Source organism: Sapajus apella, unplaced genomic scaffold, assembly GCF_009761245.1.
Source record: "Sapajus apella isolate SASKATOON/1434 unplaced genomic scaffold, GSC_monkey_1.0 scaffold2, whole genome shotgun sequence".
Classification (NCBI taxonomy): Eukaryota; Metazoa; Chordata; class Mammalia; order Primates; family Cebidae; genus Sapajus; species Sapajus apella.
Window position 1 is genome coordinate 59045602 of NW_022436942.1, and position 14861 is coordinate 59060462.

Sequence of the window (14861 nt, forward strand, 5' to 3'; positions counted from 1 at the left end):
ATCCCTTAGCCTCACGAGAATTATCTACTCTTGGACCAGATAGTAAAAAAAAAAAAAAAAAAAAAAAAAAATTTAAATTCTGTGTAACTTAGATCATCAGTTTTCAAAGAACTTTAATTAAGAAGGAGCAACTACTTCCTTATTTGATAGTCTTCTCAAGAAACTCAGAACCATCTTTATGAATCTGCATGGAAGGAAGGAAGCAAAAATGGGTGTCTGTGGTTCTTTTTTATTTTTATTTTTTGAGAATGAGTCTTGCTGTGTTGCCCAGGCTGGAGTATAGTGGCATGATCATAGTTTACTGCATCCTGGAACACCTAGGCTCAAGTGATCCTCTCACCGCAGCCTCCTGAGCAGCTGGGACTTTAGCTACGGGTCACCACACATGGCTAATATTTAAAAAAATGTTTTGTAGAGATGAGGTCACACTATGTTGCCCAGGCTGGTCTTGAACTCCTAGCCTCAAGCAGTCCTCCTCCTTCAGCCTCCCAAAGTGATGGGATTACAAGTGAGCCATCATGCCCATCTGTTAACTTTTAACATAGCAATAATTTGAGGTTTGTATTAAACTATGTATAGAGAGACATACCATAGAGATGTACTTTGCAATTATTAGGCTGTCAGTTTTAATTTTAATTAAGATTCTTGTGTCATTTTATAAAAGAGGTGAGGGACCCTACTGCTAATTTTGACCAAATTGTTTTTCTATGAATCATTTTCCGGAATATAAAATAGCACTCCCCAATCTTCACACACACATTGCACATTATTAGATTAGGATTCATAAGTTTCCTAGAGTTTCTAACTTTAAGGACTGGAACAGAAAGGTAGATGATCCACAATTACTGTATCATTGCATTTAGTATGTGTTCTGTGATCATCATCCAGTTTCATGGAAGACAGTTTTTCCACAGATTTGGCTGGGAGCTGGTTTTGGGATGAAACTGTTCCACTTCAGATCATCAGGCATTAGATTCTCATAAGGAGCATGCAACCTAGATCCCTTGCATGTGCAGTTCACAGTAGGGTTCGAGCTCCTATGAGAATCTAATGCCGCCGCTGATGTGACAGGAGGCAGAGCTCAGGTGATAATGCATGCTTATCCACTGCTCACCTCCTGCTGTGCGGCCTGGTTCCTAACAGGCCATGGACTGGTACCAGTCTGTGGCCCAGGGGTTGGGGACCTCTGCTTTAAATAAGATAAAATAGTTTTTGAAAGTATCTTTTTTCTCTAAAGTTGTGTACTTTTTAGCTACAAGTGGTGGATTAAACATTTGTTTAGTAATAACAAAATGAATATTTAATGAAAATATCCTTGATACATTTTTGAAACCATTTTGTCTTTCCTAGAACTTTCCAATGAGAAAAGTGCCCTGTAAGAAAGATGCTGCATCAGGTTCATTCTTTGCTCGAGACAATACCGCAAACTTCCTTCACTGGTGTAGGAACATTGGGATTGATGAAACTTACCTTTTTGAATCTGAAGGTTTAGGTAAGTGATATTGTTGTTATTCTTGTTTTTAATGCTTATTAGGATGTCTTAATATCTGTCACCTCTAATATTTCTTTCAAAATAAGGACTCAAATGCCTCATCTTAAATGTATACTTTAAATATATGTAAAACTATTGGAGAATCAGATACTAAATCAAATATATTAACCTTTTCACTTAGTGTTAAAGATTTTATGTATCTATAATGCCTTAAAATTCTAAATTCCTAAATGAGTTGGCTACAGGAGGGTCCTAGGCTAATGCTTTTGTAATTAATATTTTCATTAAGAATTACTCTACCAAGTCTAAATTAATAGTAACTTCCCTTTAACCAGATAATTATGAAAGTGACAGAAGGCCTAATAATGTATAATTGTGGTGTTTAGCTTTTATTTCCTTTAAGTCAGTTTCATTTCCTTTAAGTCAACAGAAGTATCTGTGCAGTGACTAAAATGGTAGATATTTAAGTTTTATACTATATTTGAAAGCATTTATATATGTGTACATACACACCCACAGCCCACCCCCACACACTGAATTCATAATGTGGTAAGTGCAGCAGTGTGCCACGGGCAGTGGCTGTGGGAGCTGTCTGCCCTGGTAGAGGTTTCTTTTTTTATTTTATTTATTTATTTATTTTTCCATTTATTTATTTTATTTATTGCATTTTAGGTTTTGAGGTACATGTGAAGAACATGCAAGATGGTTGCATAGGTACACACATGGCAGTGTGATTTGCTGCCTTCGTCCCCATCACCTACATCTGGCATCTTTCCCCTTGCCATCTCTCCCCGTCTCCCCATCCCCCACCGTCCCTCCCCTATTTCCCCCAACTGACCCCAGTGTGTAGTGCTCCCCTCCCTGTGTCCATGTGTTCTCATTGTTCAACATTTGACCCAGCAATCCCATTACTGGGTATATATCCAAAGGATTATAAATCGTTCTACTATAAGGACACGTGTACACAAATGTTCATTGCAGCACTGTTTACAATAGCAAAGAACTGGAACCAACCCAAATGCCCATCGATGATAGAGAGGTTTCTTTTTTATCACTGACATTGTTTAGAATTGCTGGTTTGTGGTAATAGTAAAAAGCAAACTGACTTTTAGTTGGTTATATTATTGTTTTACAATTCTCTCCTGACAGTGCACACCCTTATTGCCCGCACACAGGGTAAGCTGCCTCCCATTTGCTCTGCATCTGGGCACCCCTATCAAGTGTAGAGCAAGCATGGGATGCTATTTTATCCCTCTGTTTGCATCTTGCTTTAGATCCAGGTAGGCTGATCATTATTGACAGTGTAGTTTATGTAATGGCACATCTACTTTCTAGAGATCAAAAGAAAGTGGAAATGCTTTGAATTCTCTAGTTCTAGTTTATTGTTTCTGAAAGGACATAAGATTGTTGTATACTTCTCATTTTCAGTGGAAGGCATCTTCTCACTGTCCTGAAGGTCATTATAGGACTAAGTAAAGCAATGTCAATACCAGTAATTCATTTCTAGGCATTGAACCGAAGAGCTAATGTTTTACTCTCCAAAGGTCTCAGAGATAAACCTCTTAATTTTTTACGCTGTGCTAGCAACTCAAAGCTATTTTATGAAACAAATATACTATTTTAAGGTACTTAGAAAGTTTTTACGAAAACAAGTTTAATAAAAATTTTAGGATAAATTTCTCTTTTGGTATGAATTTTAAACTCAAATGTAGGCTTTTTATTGCTTTGAAAGCATATACTTTGTGCTTGGGGTATGTAATAAATACTATTCATAAATCAAAGAACAATTACCATTTCTATTGATGGAATCAGTGCACATGCAACTCATGCACATGTTGCATATAATTAGATTAGGATTCAGAAGTTTCCTAGAGCTTCTAACTTTAAGGACTGGAACAGAAAGGTAGATGATCCACAGTTACTATATCATTGCATTTAGTATGTGTTCTATGATCAGGCTTGAAAAAATCTTTTTTAAGGATCTCTGTTTACCTTTGTATTGTATTTCCTTTTAAATGTATTTTTATTTTAAAAATTGTATTAAAATGCACATAAAATTTGCTATCTTAGGCCGGGCATAGTGGTTCATGCCTGTAATGGAATCTCATGAGGTTCGAGCTCCTATGAGAATCCAATGCTGCCACTGATCTGACAATGGGCAGATCACCTGAGGTCAGGAGTTCAAGACCATCCTGGCCAACATGGCAAAACCCCATCGCTACAAAAATTAGCTGAGTGTGGTGGCGCACGCCTGTAGTCCCAGCTATTCAGGAGGCTGGGGCAGGAGAATTGCTTGAACCTGAGAGGCGGAGGTTGCAGTGAGCCAAGATAGCTCCACCGCATTCCAGCCTGGGTGAAAGAGTGAAACCCGTCAAAAAAATGTTACTATCTTAACCATTTTTAAGTGTATTAGGTTCCTTTTGTAGTAGCATAAAAATTGAGATATGATATACAGAATGTAAAATTCATAACGTGTACATTTCAGTGGTTTTTTGTATATTCACTATGTTGTACATTCATTACTACTATCTAATTTCAGAACATTTCTAGAAAATCTATACCTATTAGCAATTAGTCCCAAATATTCTCTTCCCTCATGCCAAGGTAAGCACTATTCTCTGTCTTTATGGATTTGCATATTCTGGATGTTTCATATAAATAGAATCATACAATATGTGGCCTTTTTTGTCTGTTTCTTGTACTTAGCACCGTGGTTCATTCATGTTGTAGCATCATGTAACAGTATTTTATTCCTTTTTATGGTAGACTAATATTCCATTGTATAGATATGCCATATTTTTTTAGTCCATTCATCAGCTAGTAGACATTTGGATTGTTTCCACTTTTTGGCTATTATGAATAATGTTACTATGAACATTTATGTGCACATTTTGAAGTGGAATTTGTACACCTAGCAGTGGAAATATATCTAGCAGTGGAATTTCTAGATAATATGGTAATTTTATTTTTTTCTTTTTTGAGGAGCTATTTTCAAAGTGGCTGTACCATTTTACATTTCCACCAGCAGTGCACAAGTGTTCCAATTTCTCCACATCTTTGTTAATACTTGTTATTATTGCCTGTTTTTGTTTTTATTATAACTGTCCTACTGGGTGTGAAGCAGCATTTTGTTGTGGTTTTGATTTGCATTTCCTTAAGGACATTGGACATCTTTTTATATGCTTGTTAACCACTTGTATAATTTCTTTGGAGAATATCTATTCAAATCCTTTGTTTATTTTAAAATTTGAGTCATTTATCCTTTTTTTTTTTTAACTTGCAAGAATTCTTTATGTATTTTAGATACTAGGCCCATATTAAATAGGATTTGCAAATATTTTCTCCTAGCCTTTGGGTTATGTTTTTACTTTACTGATAGTGTCTTTGATATACAAAAGTTTTGAATTTTGGTGACATTCATCTTTTTTGTTGTTGTTTTTTTGTTTTTGGCTTACCCATACTTTTGGTCATCTAAAAATCCATTGCCTAATCAAGGTAATACATTTTTTTACCTATGCTTTCTTCTGTAAGTGTTACAGTTTTTGCCTCTTACTTTTAGGTCATGGATCCATTTTGAGTTAATTTTTGTATATGGTGGGAGGTAGGGGTTCAAATTCATTCTTTTGCATGTAGATGTCCAGTTGTGCCAACACCATTTGTTGAAAAGGCTGTTTTCTCCTTATTGAATTGTCTTAGCATCCTGTTGAAATTAATTGTACATAAATGTATGGGATCCTGGACACTTATTTCCATTCCATTGGTCTGTATATCTGTCCTTATGCCAGTGATACACTGTCTTGATTACTGTAGTTTATAGTAAGTTTTGGAATTGGGAGGTATGAGTCTCCAACTTTATTCTTTTTTAAGATTGGTTTAGTTTTTCTGTGCCCTTTGCAATTCCCTATTAATTTTATCATCAGCTTTTCCATTTCTGGAAAAAAAAAAGGCTGTTGTAATTTTGGTAGGGATTATACTGAATATGTAGGTCAATTTGGGGAATGTTCCTATCTTAACAATATTATCTTCCAATCCATGAACATGAGATACCTTTATGTTTATAAATATGTTCATATTTATAATCTTTTAAAATTTCTTTCAATAGTGTTTTGTAGTTTTCAGTGTACAAGTGTTACACTTCCGTGATTAAGTTTATTTCCAAGTACTTTATTCTTTTTTGAAGCTATTGTAAATGGAATTATTTTCTTCATTTCATTTTCAGACTATTCATTTCCAGTGTATGCAACTAATTTTTATGTATGGATGTTACCTCCTGCAACTTACTTATTAGCTTATTAGCTCTGACAGTTATTTTGTAGATTCTTCAGGGTTTTCTTCTATACATAGGATTATGTTACCTGTTTTTCATTTGTTTGTTTTTGTTTTTTTTGTTTTATTTTTTGAGGCAGGGTCTCACTCTGTCACCCAGGACTGGAGTATAGTGGCACGATAATAGCTCACTGTAGTCTTAAACTCATGAACTCAATTTATCCTCCTGCCCCAGCCTCTTGAGTATCTGGGATTACAAGTGTGTGCCACCATGCCTGGCTAATTTTTTTTTTTGTCTCGCTGTGTTGCCCAGGCTGGAGTGCACTGGCACAATGTCAGCTCACTGCAACCTCTACCTCCCTGGTTCAAAAAATTCCTCTGCCTCAGCCTGTGGAGTAGCTGAGATTACAGGTGGCTATTTTTTTTTGTATTTTTAATAGAGATGGGATTTCGCCATGTTGGCCAGACTGGTCACGAACTTCTAACCTCAGACATTCTGCCCATCTAGGCCTCCCAAAGTGCTGGGACTATGGGCATGAACCACTGCACCCAGCTATGCTTGGATTTTTTTTTTTTTTTTTTTTTTGAGGTGGTGTTTTGTTCTTATTGCCCAGGCTAGAGTGCAAATGGTGCCATCTTGACTCACCACAACCTTTGCCTCCCGGGTTCAAGCAATTCTCCTGCCTTAGCTTCCCGAGTAGCTGGGACTACAGGCACGTACCACCACGCCCAGCTAATTTTTGTATTTTTAATAGAGACAGGGTTTCACCATGTTGACCAGGATGGTCTTGATCTCTTGACCTTGTGTTCTGCCTGCCTCGGCCTCCCAAAGTGCTGGGATTTATAGGAGTGAGCCACTGCGCCTGGCTGCCTAATTAAAAAAAAAAAAATTGTTGAGAGAGAGTCTTACTTTTTTGCCCAGGCTGGTCTCAAATTCCTAGCCTCAAGCGATCCTCCTGCCTCAGTCTCTCAAAGTGCTAGGATTATAGGTGTGAGCCACCATGTCTGGCCTGTGTCATCTGTTAATAGAGATTGTTTTTCTTCTTTCTTTCTAGTCTAGATATGATTTATTTATTTTTCTTGCTTAAATGCCAGGATTACAACCTCTAATACAATGCTGAGTAGAAATAATAAGAGTGGACATCCTTGTCTTTTCCTGGTCTTGAGAGGGAGACTTTCAGTGTTTTTACCTTTAAGAATGATATTGGCTGTGGGTTTTCCCTAGGTGTCCTTTATCAGATTGAGAAACTTTCCTTTTTTTCATCATTTGTTTAGTCATTTTTTTTTAAAATCATGAAATGTTGAAATGCTTCTTTGTCTCTTGAGATAATTGTGTGTCTTTTTTCTTTATTCGCTAATAGTATATTGCATTGGTTGATTTTCTTATATTGAACAATGTATTTCTGCCATAAATGCCACTTGTATGGTATATTATTCCTTCATCTGCTGCTAGATTTGGTTTGCTAGTATTTCATTGAAGATTTTTATATCTATATTCATAAGACATACTGGGTTTTAGTTTTCTCACGGCGTCTTCATCTGACTGCCTTTTGTATCAGGGTAACACTGTCATCCTAGAATCAGTTAGGAATTACTTTCTTCTCTTTGTAAGAGTTTGAGAAAGCTATTAGCAAATAATCCTTTGCTAAAGACAGCTTAAAATAAAATTGAGGTAATATATGTCTTTTAATGGTATCTCTTGTTGAAAGATCTGAAACATAAGTAATATTACTAAGCCCTTAATTTTTTAGACTTTAACTGCTGTGCAAATAAAGGTCCATGGTAATTTTTCATTCTCTTCTTATTAGCTGTTTTTATTAAAAAAAAAAAAAACACTTGTCAAAGATAATATGTCGAAAAAATAAAAGTGTATTTTCTTCATTTTTTTCTAAACAAGTAAACCCACCATCTTCATTATTCTTTTTTATTTAACTCTCTTCTTCCATGACAGAAGTATGTTTCCAAATTTAATTTTGCTCTACAAAATAGGTCATTTTATTTTTCCACAGTTTTGCACAAAGATCCAAGACAGGTGTATCTTTGTCTTCTTGAAATTGGTCGAATTGTGTCAAGGTATGTATTCCACAATATTTTAGAATTTCAATGTTAAAAATATTTTAAAGCTACGAATTTTAGCTTAGAACACTATTTTCTATAAATAAAAACATTGTCTTAACTTTTTATATTTTATCTTTTTGTTTCTTTTTTTTTGGGGGGGACGGAGTTTCGCTCTTGTTACCCAGGCTGGAGTGCAATGGTGCGGTCTCGGCTCACCGCAACCTCCACCTCCTGGGTTCAGGCAATTCTCCTGCCTCAGCCTCCTGAGTAGCTGGGACCACAGGCATGCGCCACCATGCCCAGCTAATTTTTTGTATTTTTTTAGTAGAGACGGGGTTTCACCATGTTGACCAGGATGGTCTCGATCTCTTGACCTCGTGATCCACCCGCCTCGGCCTCCCAAAGTGCTGGGATTACAGGCTTGAGCCACCGCGCCCGGCCTGTCTTTTTGTTTCTTTATTAACTTTTCTGTTTGCATGAGCATATGTCAACATCCGGGTTCTCAATATGGCTTATATTCATTTACTGTTAAACTATGGGAGTAGTTACTTAAATTTTTTAGATTAAGAGTAGGGTAAGAGCACGTAGTCTAAGGTAGTTCAGGGGAAAGCAAGTCCTCTGAACACAGAAAGGATCTGACAGAAGGCCAAGGCGTGGTGTCTCCCATACCTACTTCAGTTCTATCTTTACTCACCAGCTCATTTGAAGCCATGTTTCAGGATCCCAGGTAGAATGTTGGGAGCATCCAGAACTGAAATATATGCTGTGATGTGAGGATTATCATATAGATACTTTGCAATCTATGAGACATTAAAAAGCATTTTCAAATATTCCAGTGAAACAATTGGTAGAAGAGGATCATATGGACTTTACTTCAGAAAGAAAATCCATCTTGATATGCAGGCAAGTGCTTGGGTCAACTTTGCTTGAATGATCAGATCTCCCGATTGTTTTTCAGATATGGGGTTGAGCCACCAGTGTTAGTAAAACTTGAGAAAGAAATTGAGTTAGAAGAAACCTTGCTTAATACTTCAGGGGCTGAAGATTCCATCAGCATTCCAAAATCATGCTGTCAGCATGAAGAGCTACATGAAGCTGTAAGTAGTTCCTATACTTTCTTTTGACCATGATACCTTGAAGCCTCATAGTTTTAAGCACTTCTAGTTTGCTACAGGTGATGCTATTTTTAAAAGAAAGTGTTTCTTATTCAGAATATAAACCAGTGCTATTCTCTTCTCTGATGAATTCAGGGCATTATATTTTAAAGGTGATTTCTTATTGCTTGTGTATGATAAGGAATAAATGTGTAGTTGAGTGGTGGGGCTTGGAACTCATCATGAAGAGTACTATAGACCACAAGAGATCATTGATTCTTTTTTCAGTCTGGTGGTATTGTAATCTGATTTGCAAATTATAAGGAATGCTCTCATGGTCATGTAGAGGTTATATTGGTTTTATGGTAATAATCCAGGCATAAGATGAGAGCTTGAACTTGAGCAGCAATAGTGGGGATGGAGCAAAAGGAACAAATATAAGCCATATTTAGCAGGAATCGTTAGGAGAATTGACAGGAATTAGTGACTGATTGTGAGAGAGAGAGAGAGAGAGAAAATCTAGAGTGATTTCTGAAGTTTCTCTAAGTAGTTGGTATACTGATACTTGAGAGTACAGGAGGAGGAGAAGTTGTGAGGGAGGATTGATGAGTTTTCTTTTTGAGGATTCTCACCTGCAGAATATATGCATACTTGTTAGATGATGGGTTACAACTGGACAGTCTTCTTACTTTATCTGTTCGTTAGGTAGAAGTTAATAGAATTGCCATTCCTTGGGTTGTGGGTCTCCTGCAGTGACTACAGTATGAACAGTGAAGGTGAACTGAGCATGAAAATTTTCTGCTTAGACTGTTGTTTAGAACTATTCAAAGGCTGCAGGGTTTTATGAAAGTGTGAAATTTACAAAATTAAGAAATAAATCATTACTAATAAACACTTTTAAAGTGTTGCTTTGTTTTGTTTAATGTAGTAAAAGTCTATGGTAAAACTATCAGATAACCTTGCAAGACAGATTAAGAATATGTCAGAATGAACAACTGTTTTATCTGGCCAAAATATATTATGCTATTGATATATGTATATACATGTATATATATGTGTGTGTGTGTGTGTGCGTGTGTGTGTGTATGTAGACTGTCATTATCAACATGGGAAGCAGAAAGAATGCAGTAGGTAGAAAATAAAATTTATTTTGAATCTCATATAACCTTAAAGAATGATAAATAAAAAGGAAACATTCAGAAAATATTTTTATCAAGTGGAAAATACAGTGGGTTCATTTCCATATTATATAAAGACCTTACAAAGTTTGATAAGAAAAACATTGCAGTAAGTAAATGGGCAAGGTCTGTGTTCACACGAGAAGAAAGTGCAGTGTTGAAACTTGCTAATAATCAAGAAAATCAGATTAAAACAACTATGAAATACCATTTGCCCCATTAGCAACATTTTTTAAAATTATGAAACCTGGTGCTTTTAAATTCTAGTAAACTGTACTTAGGGTTTGCTATTGGCAATGGAAAATGCCATAAACTTTTGAAAAAGAAACAGACAAATATTAAGAGCTACAAAAATATTACTTTTTCATTTTTATTGCAGTTGAAGAGGGAAAAAGGATAAACGAAAGTGTTTCTTACATTAGGACTTAGAATGGTGAAAAATTGAAAGCAATTTTTTGCCCTCAGGGCAGTGGTTTGGTTTGGTAAATGAGAGAGAAGGAGAGAGAGAGAGAGAGACTGACTTCATCACTGCTGGCTTTATGTTAGATTAGCAATGTCTAATCTCAGTATTTGTTTACAAGCACAGGAGAAGAGATTAAATTGTCGAACTGTCTTAAATTTTTATCTTTGAGTTTGGTTTTCCTTAGCTATCAAATAATATTGCAGTTTAAACAAAATGCTTTTTGTAACAAGCACTAAATTGTATTTATTCATCATCTTAGGTTAAACATATTGCTGAAGACCCTCCTTGTAGTTGTTCTCATCGATTTTCTATTGAGTATTTATCTGAGGGACGATACCGACTAGGGGATAAAATACTCTTTATAAGAGTAAGTCACTATTTACATTTTATTTAGACATAAATGCTGTTTTGAAATTGGATTTATTGCTTTACTAACCTTTTGCTTCCCCTTTTACTTACAAAAAAATTGAAATAGATGCTATTAATGGAAGGATTTCACTGTACAGGGAAAACAGAGTAATTTCTTTTATGAGTATATAATAAATTTAGGTAAACACTCATTACACAGCAAACAATTAACTTCAATAGTACTTAACAGCACTGCTCTTGCAATAACTTGGATTTTTAGGATGCAAGTTATATATAAATACCTTCTGTACAAATTGGAAGACTTTGTATTGTTAGATGCATAATTGAATATGAATTAAGATTATTTAGACATTGAATATCATAGGGGAAAATTCCTTGTAGACCCCAAGGAACTTATTTCTCCAGTTTTCTTAGAAAAAGGAATAATTTTCCATCATAAGAAGAAAAAATAAAACATCTAATAAGATTGAGTATTCATAGGGGAAAAAAAAGAAATGTTGTAGTTTATAATAATATAAGCTTTGGGCATTAAACAGAAAATATTTTTCTACCGACACAGAATCAGTATGTACTGATTTCCTTCCTTTGTCCCATCTACAGTTGATTAATTATTCCTTTTGCTGGTAAGGAGATTGAAATTTCACCTGTTCATCATTCTTTTCACTTCCCATACAAGAGCTGTCTTATTTCCAATTTAGGAAAATAAGATAAAAGTATTTAAAAGTATAATCTCACCATACATATATTCTTCTATTTCACATATTATTATTACCTCCTCAGCCCTACCTAGCTCATACAGAAACATTCACATGTGTTTTCTTTAATTAGCTTTTTTTTTTTTTTTTTTAAAGGCAGTATGATGTGGTAGTGCACAGAACATAGGACTTAGAGTTAAAATTTGTAATCTCATACAATTGTGCAGATTTGCCTGCTGAATGGACAGGGCCCTAAAACCCAACTTGAGATATACTGGCAGAGCCAGGATGTCTTCACAAAAGTACTATGTGGGTTAGGGGTAGCTCATACATTTGAGGCCAGACCAAGCTATATGACTTGGGAAAAATTCCTTAATCTTTCAGAACCAAAATTTTCTCATCTGCAAAGAAAAAACAATAATAAATTATACCAAAATGCTTTAAAGCTTAAATTGATATAATACATATAAAAATAATTTTAAATTGTGAAGTACATGGTTTAGTCATTTGATCTTTAGTCAAGAATTATTTTTTCCTTATTATGAGGCATTTTTTCCTATGTCTTTGTTTTTCCTTCCTTCCCTCTCTTTCCTTCTCTCCTATCTCCTTCCTTTAATATTCAACTTTTCATTGAACAGTACTGCTCTTGCAATAACTTGGATTTTTAGGATGCAAGTTATATATAAATACCTTCTGTACAAATTGGAAGACTTTGTATTGTTAGATGCATAATTGAATATGAATTAAGTTTAATATGTTAATAATACAAGAAACTGTCAATTTGTAGTGAAGCTGTTGGCAAATGCTCTGAATTTTATAGATCACAGACATCACAAATTGTAACTGCTAATGAATTGTAACTGTAAACCTCATAGTATTACAGCTTTACTTTTTGTTTTCCTTTGCGGGCAGATGCTTCATGGAAAACATGTCATGGTTCGCGTTGGTGGAGGCTGGGATACTCTTCAAGGATTTCTGCTGAAATATGACCCCTGTAGAATATTACAGTTTGCTACACTAGAACAAAAAATTTTAGCATTTCAAAAAGGAGTTTCTAATGAAAGTGTACCTGATTCGCCTGCCAGAACTCCTCAGCCTCCTGAAATGAATCCTTTGTCAGCAGTTAGCATGTTTCAGAAACAAAATTCAAAACCCAGCGTCCCAGTTAGTATTCCAAAAAGCAAAGAAAAACAGGGATGTCCATCAGGTGCACTGCTGCCAGCATCTTCACTGAAAGGAGGTAATATGGGCTCCATGTCAGTCCATTCTAAATTTCCAAATTCTCCAGCAGCATCTTCTCATCCCAAACTCAGGTCTTCAAAAGGTGTAACAAAGAAACCGCAGGCTTGTTCAAACAATGTATCATCTTCACTTGCTTCATTAAATCCAGTAGGTAAAAACACTTCTTCACCAAGAATTGCACCTTGTGTATCTAAGTCACTGAGAAAATGTATTCCATCCCCCAGTGTTCCTAAGGCCAAGGTTATTCCAGCCCAGAATTCAGCAGTTCTGCCTGAGTCCACACTTTTGCCAAATAAGTGCTCTGGAAAAACTCAACCTAAGTATATGAAACATAATCATATTTCTTCGAGAAATGATGCAGTATTTCACTTAGCTGCACATTCAAATTCATCAAAGTGCCCCAAGCTACCTAAAGCAAATTTACCTGTAAGGCCTAAACCTTCTTTCCAGTCCTCTGCAAAAATGACAAAACCCAGTTCCAAAACCATAGGCATAGGTCTAGGAACACAGTCTCAACCATCCGATGGAGCCCCACAAGCAAGGCCAGTCCCAGCACAGAAACTTAAATCGGCCTTGAATTTAAATCAGCCAGTTTCTGTGTCCTCAGTTTCTCCTGTGAAAGCTACACAGAAATTGAAAGATAAGAATATAGTTTCTGTTGCCAAAAAGCAGCCTCAGAATAAAAGTACATGCCAGAAGACAGGACCCAGCCCCTCGAAGTCTCCTAGCCGTACCCCCCTGTCCATCGTGAGCCTTCCACAGTCTTCTACCAAAACAGAAACTTCACCGAAGTCAGCACAGACCGTCGCTAAGGGCCAGCATTTAACTAAAGGGCCTCCTAAAAGTGGCAAAACCCCAGCTTCAACCAGGAAATCACCCTTATCTGTTAAGGATGTGGATAGTGGGGATAAAAAAACTACTGCAAAGAAAAAGGAAGATGATGACCATTATTTTGTCATGACTGGAAGTAAGAAACCTAGGAAATAAATACATAGTCATTATAAGAAAACAGAAAAGGAAGAGTGAATGTCTTAGCTTCACATCTTAAAAGTTTCTCCTATTTGTGTTTGTCCAAATAGGTGCAGACACTAAGGATAAGATATGGGGGATGGAGGCTGGGATGAGGAAAGGGCTCATCAGAATTCACATATCTGAATTCACCAGAAGGAACCCTTCTGAAGCAAACAGTTGAAAAATCACTGCAAGGTTTTTATTAATAATAGACATGTATATGATTTTCAGTCTATAGGATCTTTGTTAACATCTGCCTTTTACAGGAAATGTAAAAGTTATTTAACACTACAAGAATTTTAACAATAGTTGCTATATTTTTGAGTATGTATTAAATATGGAGTTTATATACCTGCATAATATTGACAGTGGTGCTCTTACTATTAGTTAATTGCATTTTGGTTAAAAAACAAAAAAACAAAAAAACAACGGTTTGGCATTTGCCCTACAAAAGGCACTTAATTTAATTTTCTGATCAGGACTGCCTGATCCAACAATACTAAGTCATTGCTGCTGCTGATTAGCTTGGCATTACTCTGTGTTAAGTAGGATTTTTATTGTTTAATTTTTTAAAGCTTTCCAAATTAGAAGGAACTGATTATTTTACGTGGCTCATATTTACATTGGTAATATTTTGTTACCAATATTTTTGGTAAAAAAAAATTAACTTATTGATATATAAACAAATTTTGTAAACAATTTTTATATTATCTATGAAAACTTAGACACCTTATATTTTATATGTTGTGCAATGTGACAGGGGAAACTGATACAGTAGCTTTTAGCATATTAAAAATAATTTTTTATAATGTAATTTCCTGTGAGTGCAGATCTGACATTTTCCATTAAGATAATGTGAAACATCAGAATTATGTTGTAACAACTTTAAAACTAAGATGATATTAAAATAATTTTAGAGTTACGATATGTAAAAATTATGAGATTATTTTTTCTCTAGATAGCACAATACCAATTTTAATTAATTTCTTCCAA

General features: G+C 35.4%; 1 protein-coding gene across 3 annotated transcripts in view; it reads left to right on the forward strand.

The window, feature by feature from the left end:
* GAS2L3 (growth arrest specific 2 like 3) overlaps positions 1-13861 on the forward strand; it is a 51997-nt gene extending 38136 nt beyond the window's left edge. For all 3 annotated transcript variants that reach the window (XM_032298923.1, XM_032298931.1, XM_032298938.1), the window contains exons 5-9: positions 1351-1492; positions 7768-7831; positions 8775-8913; positions 10811-10918; positions 12528-13861. In XM_032298923.1, the coding sequence (XP_032154814.1) occupies positions 1351-1492; positions 7768-7831; positions 8775-8913; positions 10811-10918; positions 12528-13844 (1770 nt within the window). In that variant the 3' untranslated portion in view covers positions 13845-13861. The remainder of the gene's footprint in view (positions 1-1350; positions 1493-7767; positions 7832-8774; positions 8914-10810; positions 10919-12527) is intronic.
* The last annotated feature ends 1000 nt before the right edge of the window (positions 13862-14861 follow it).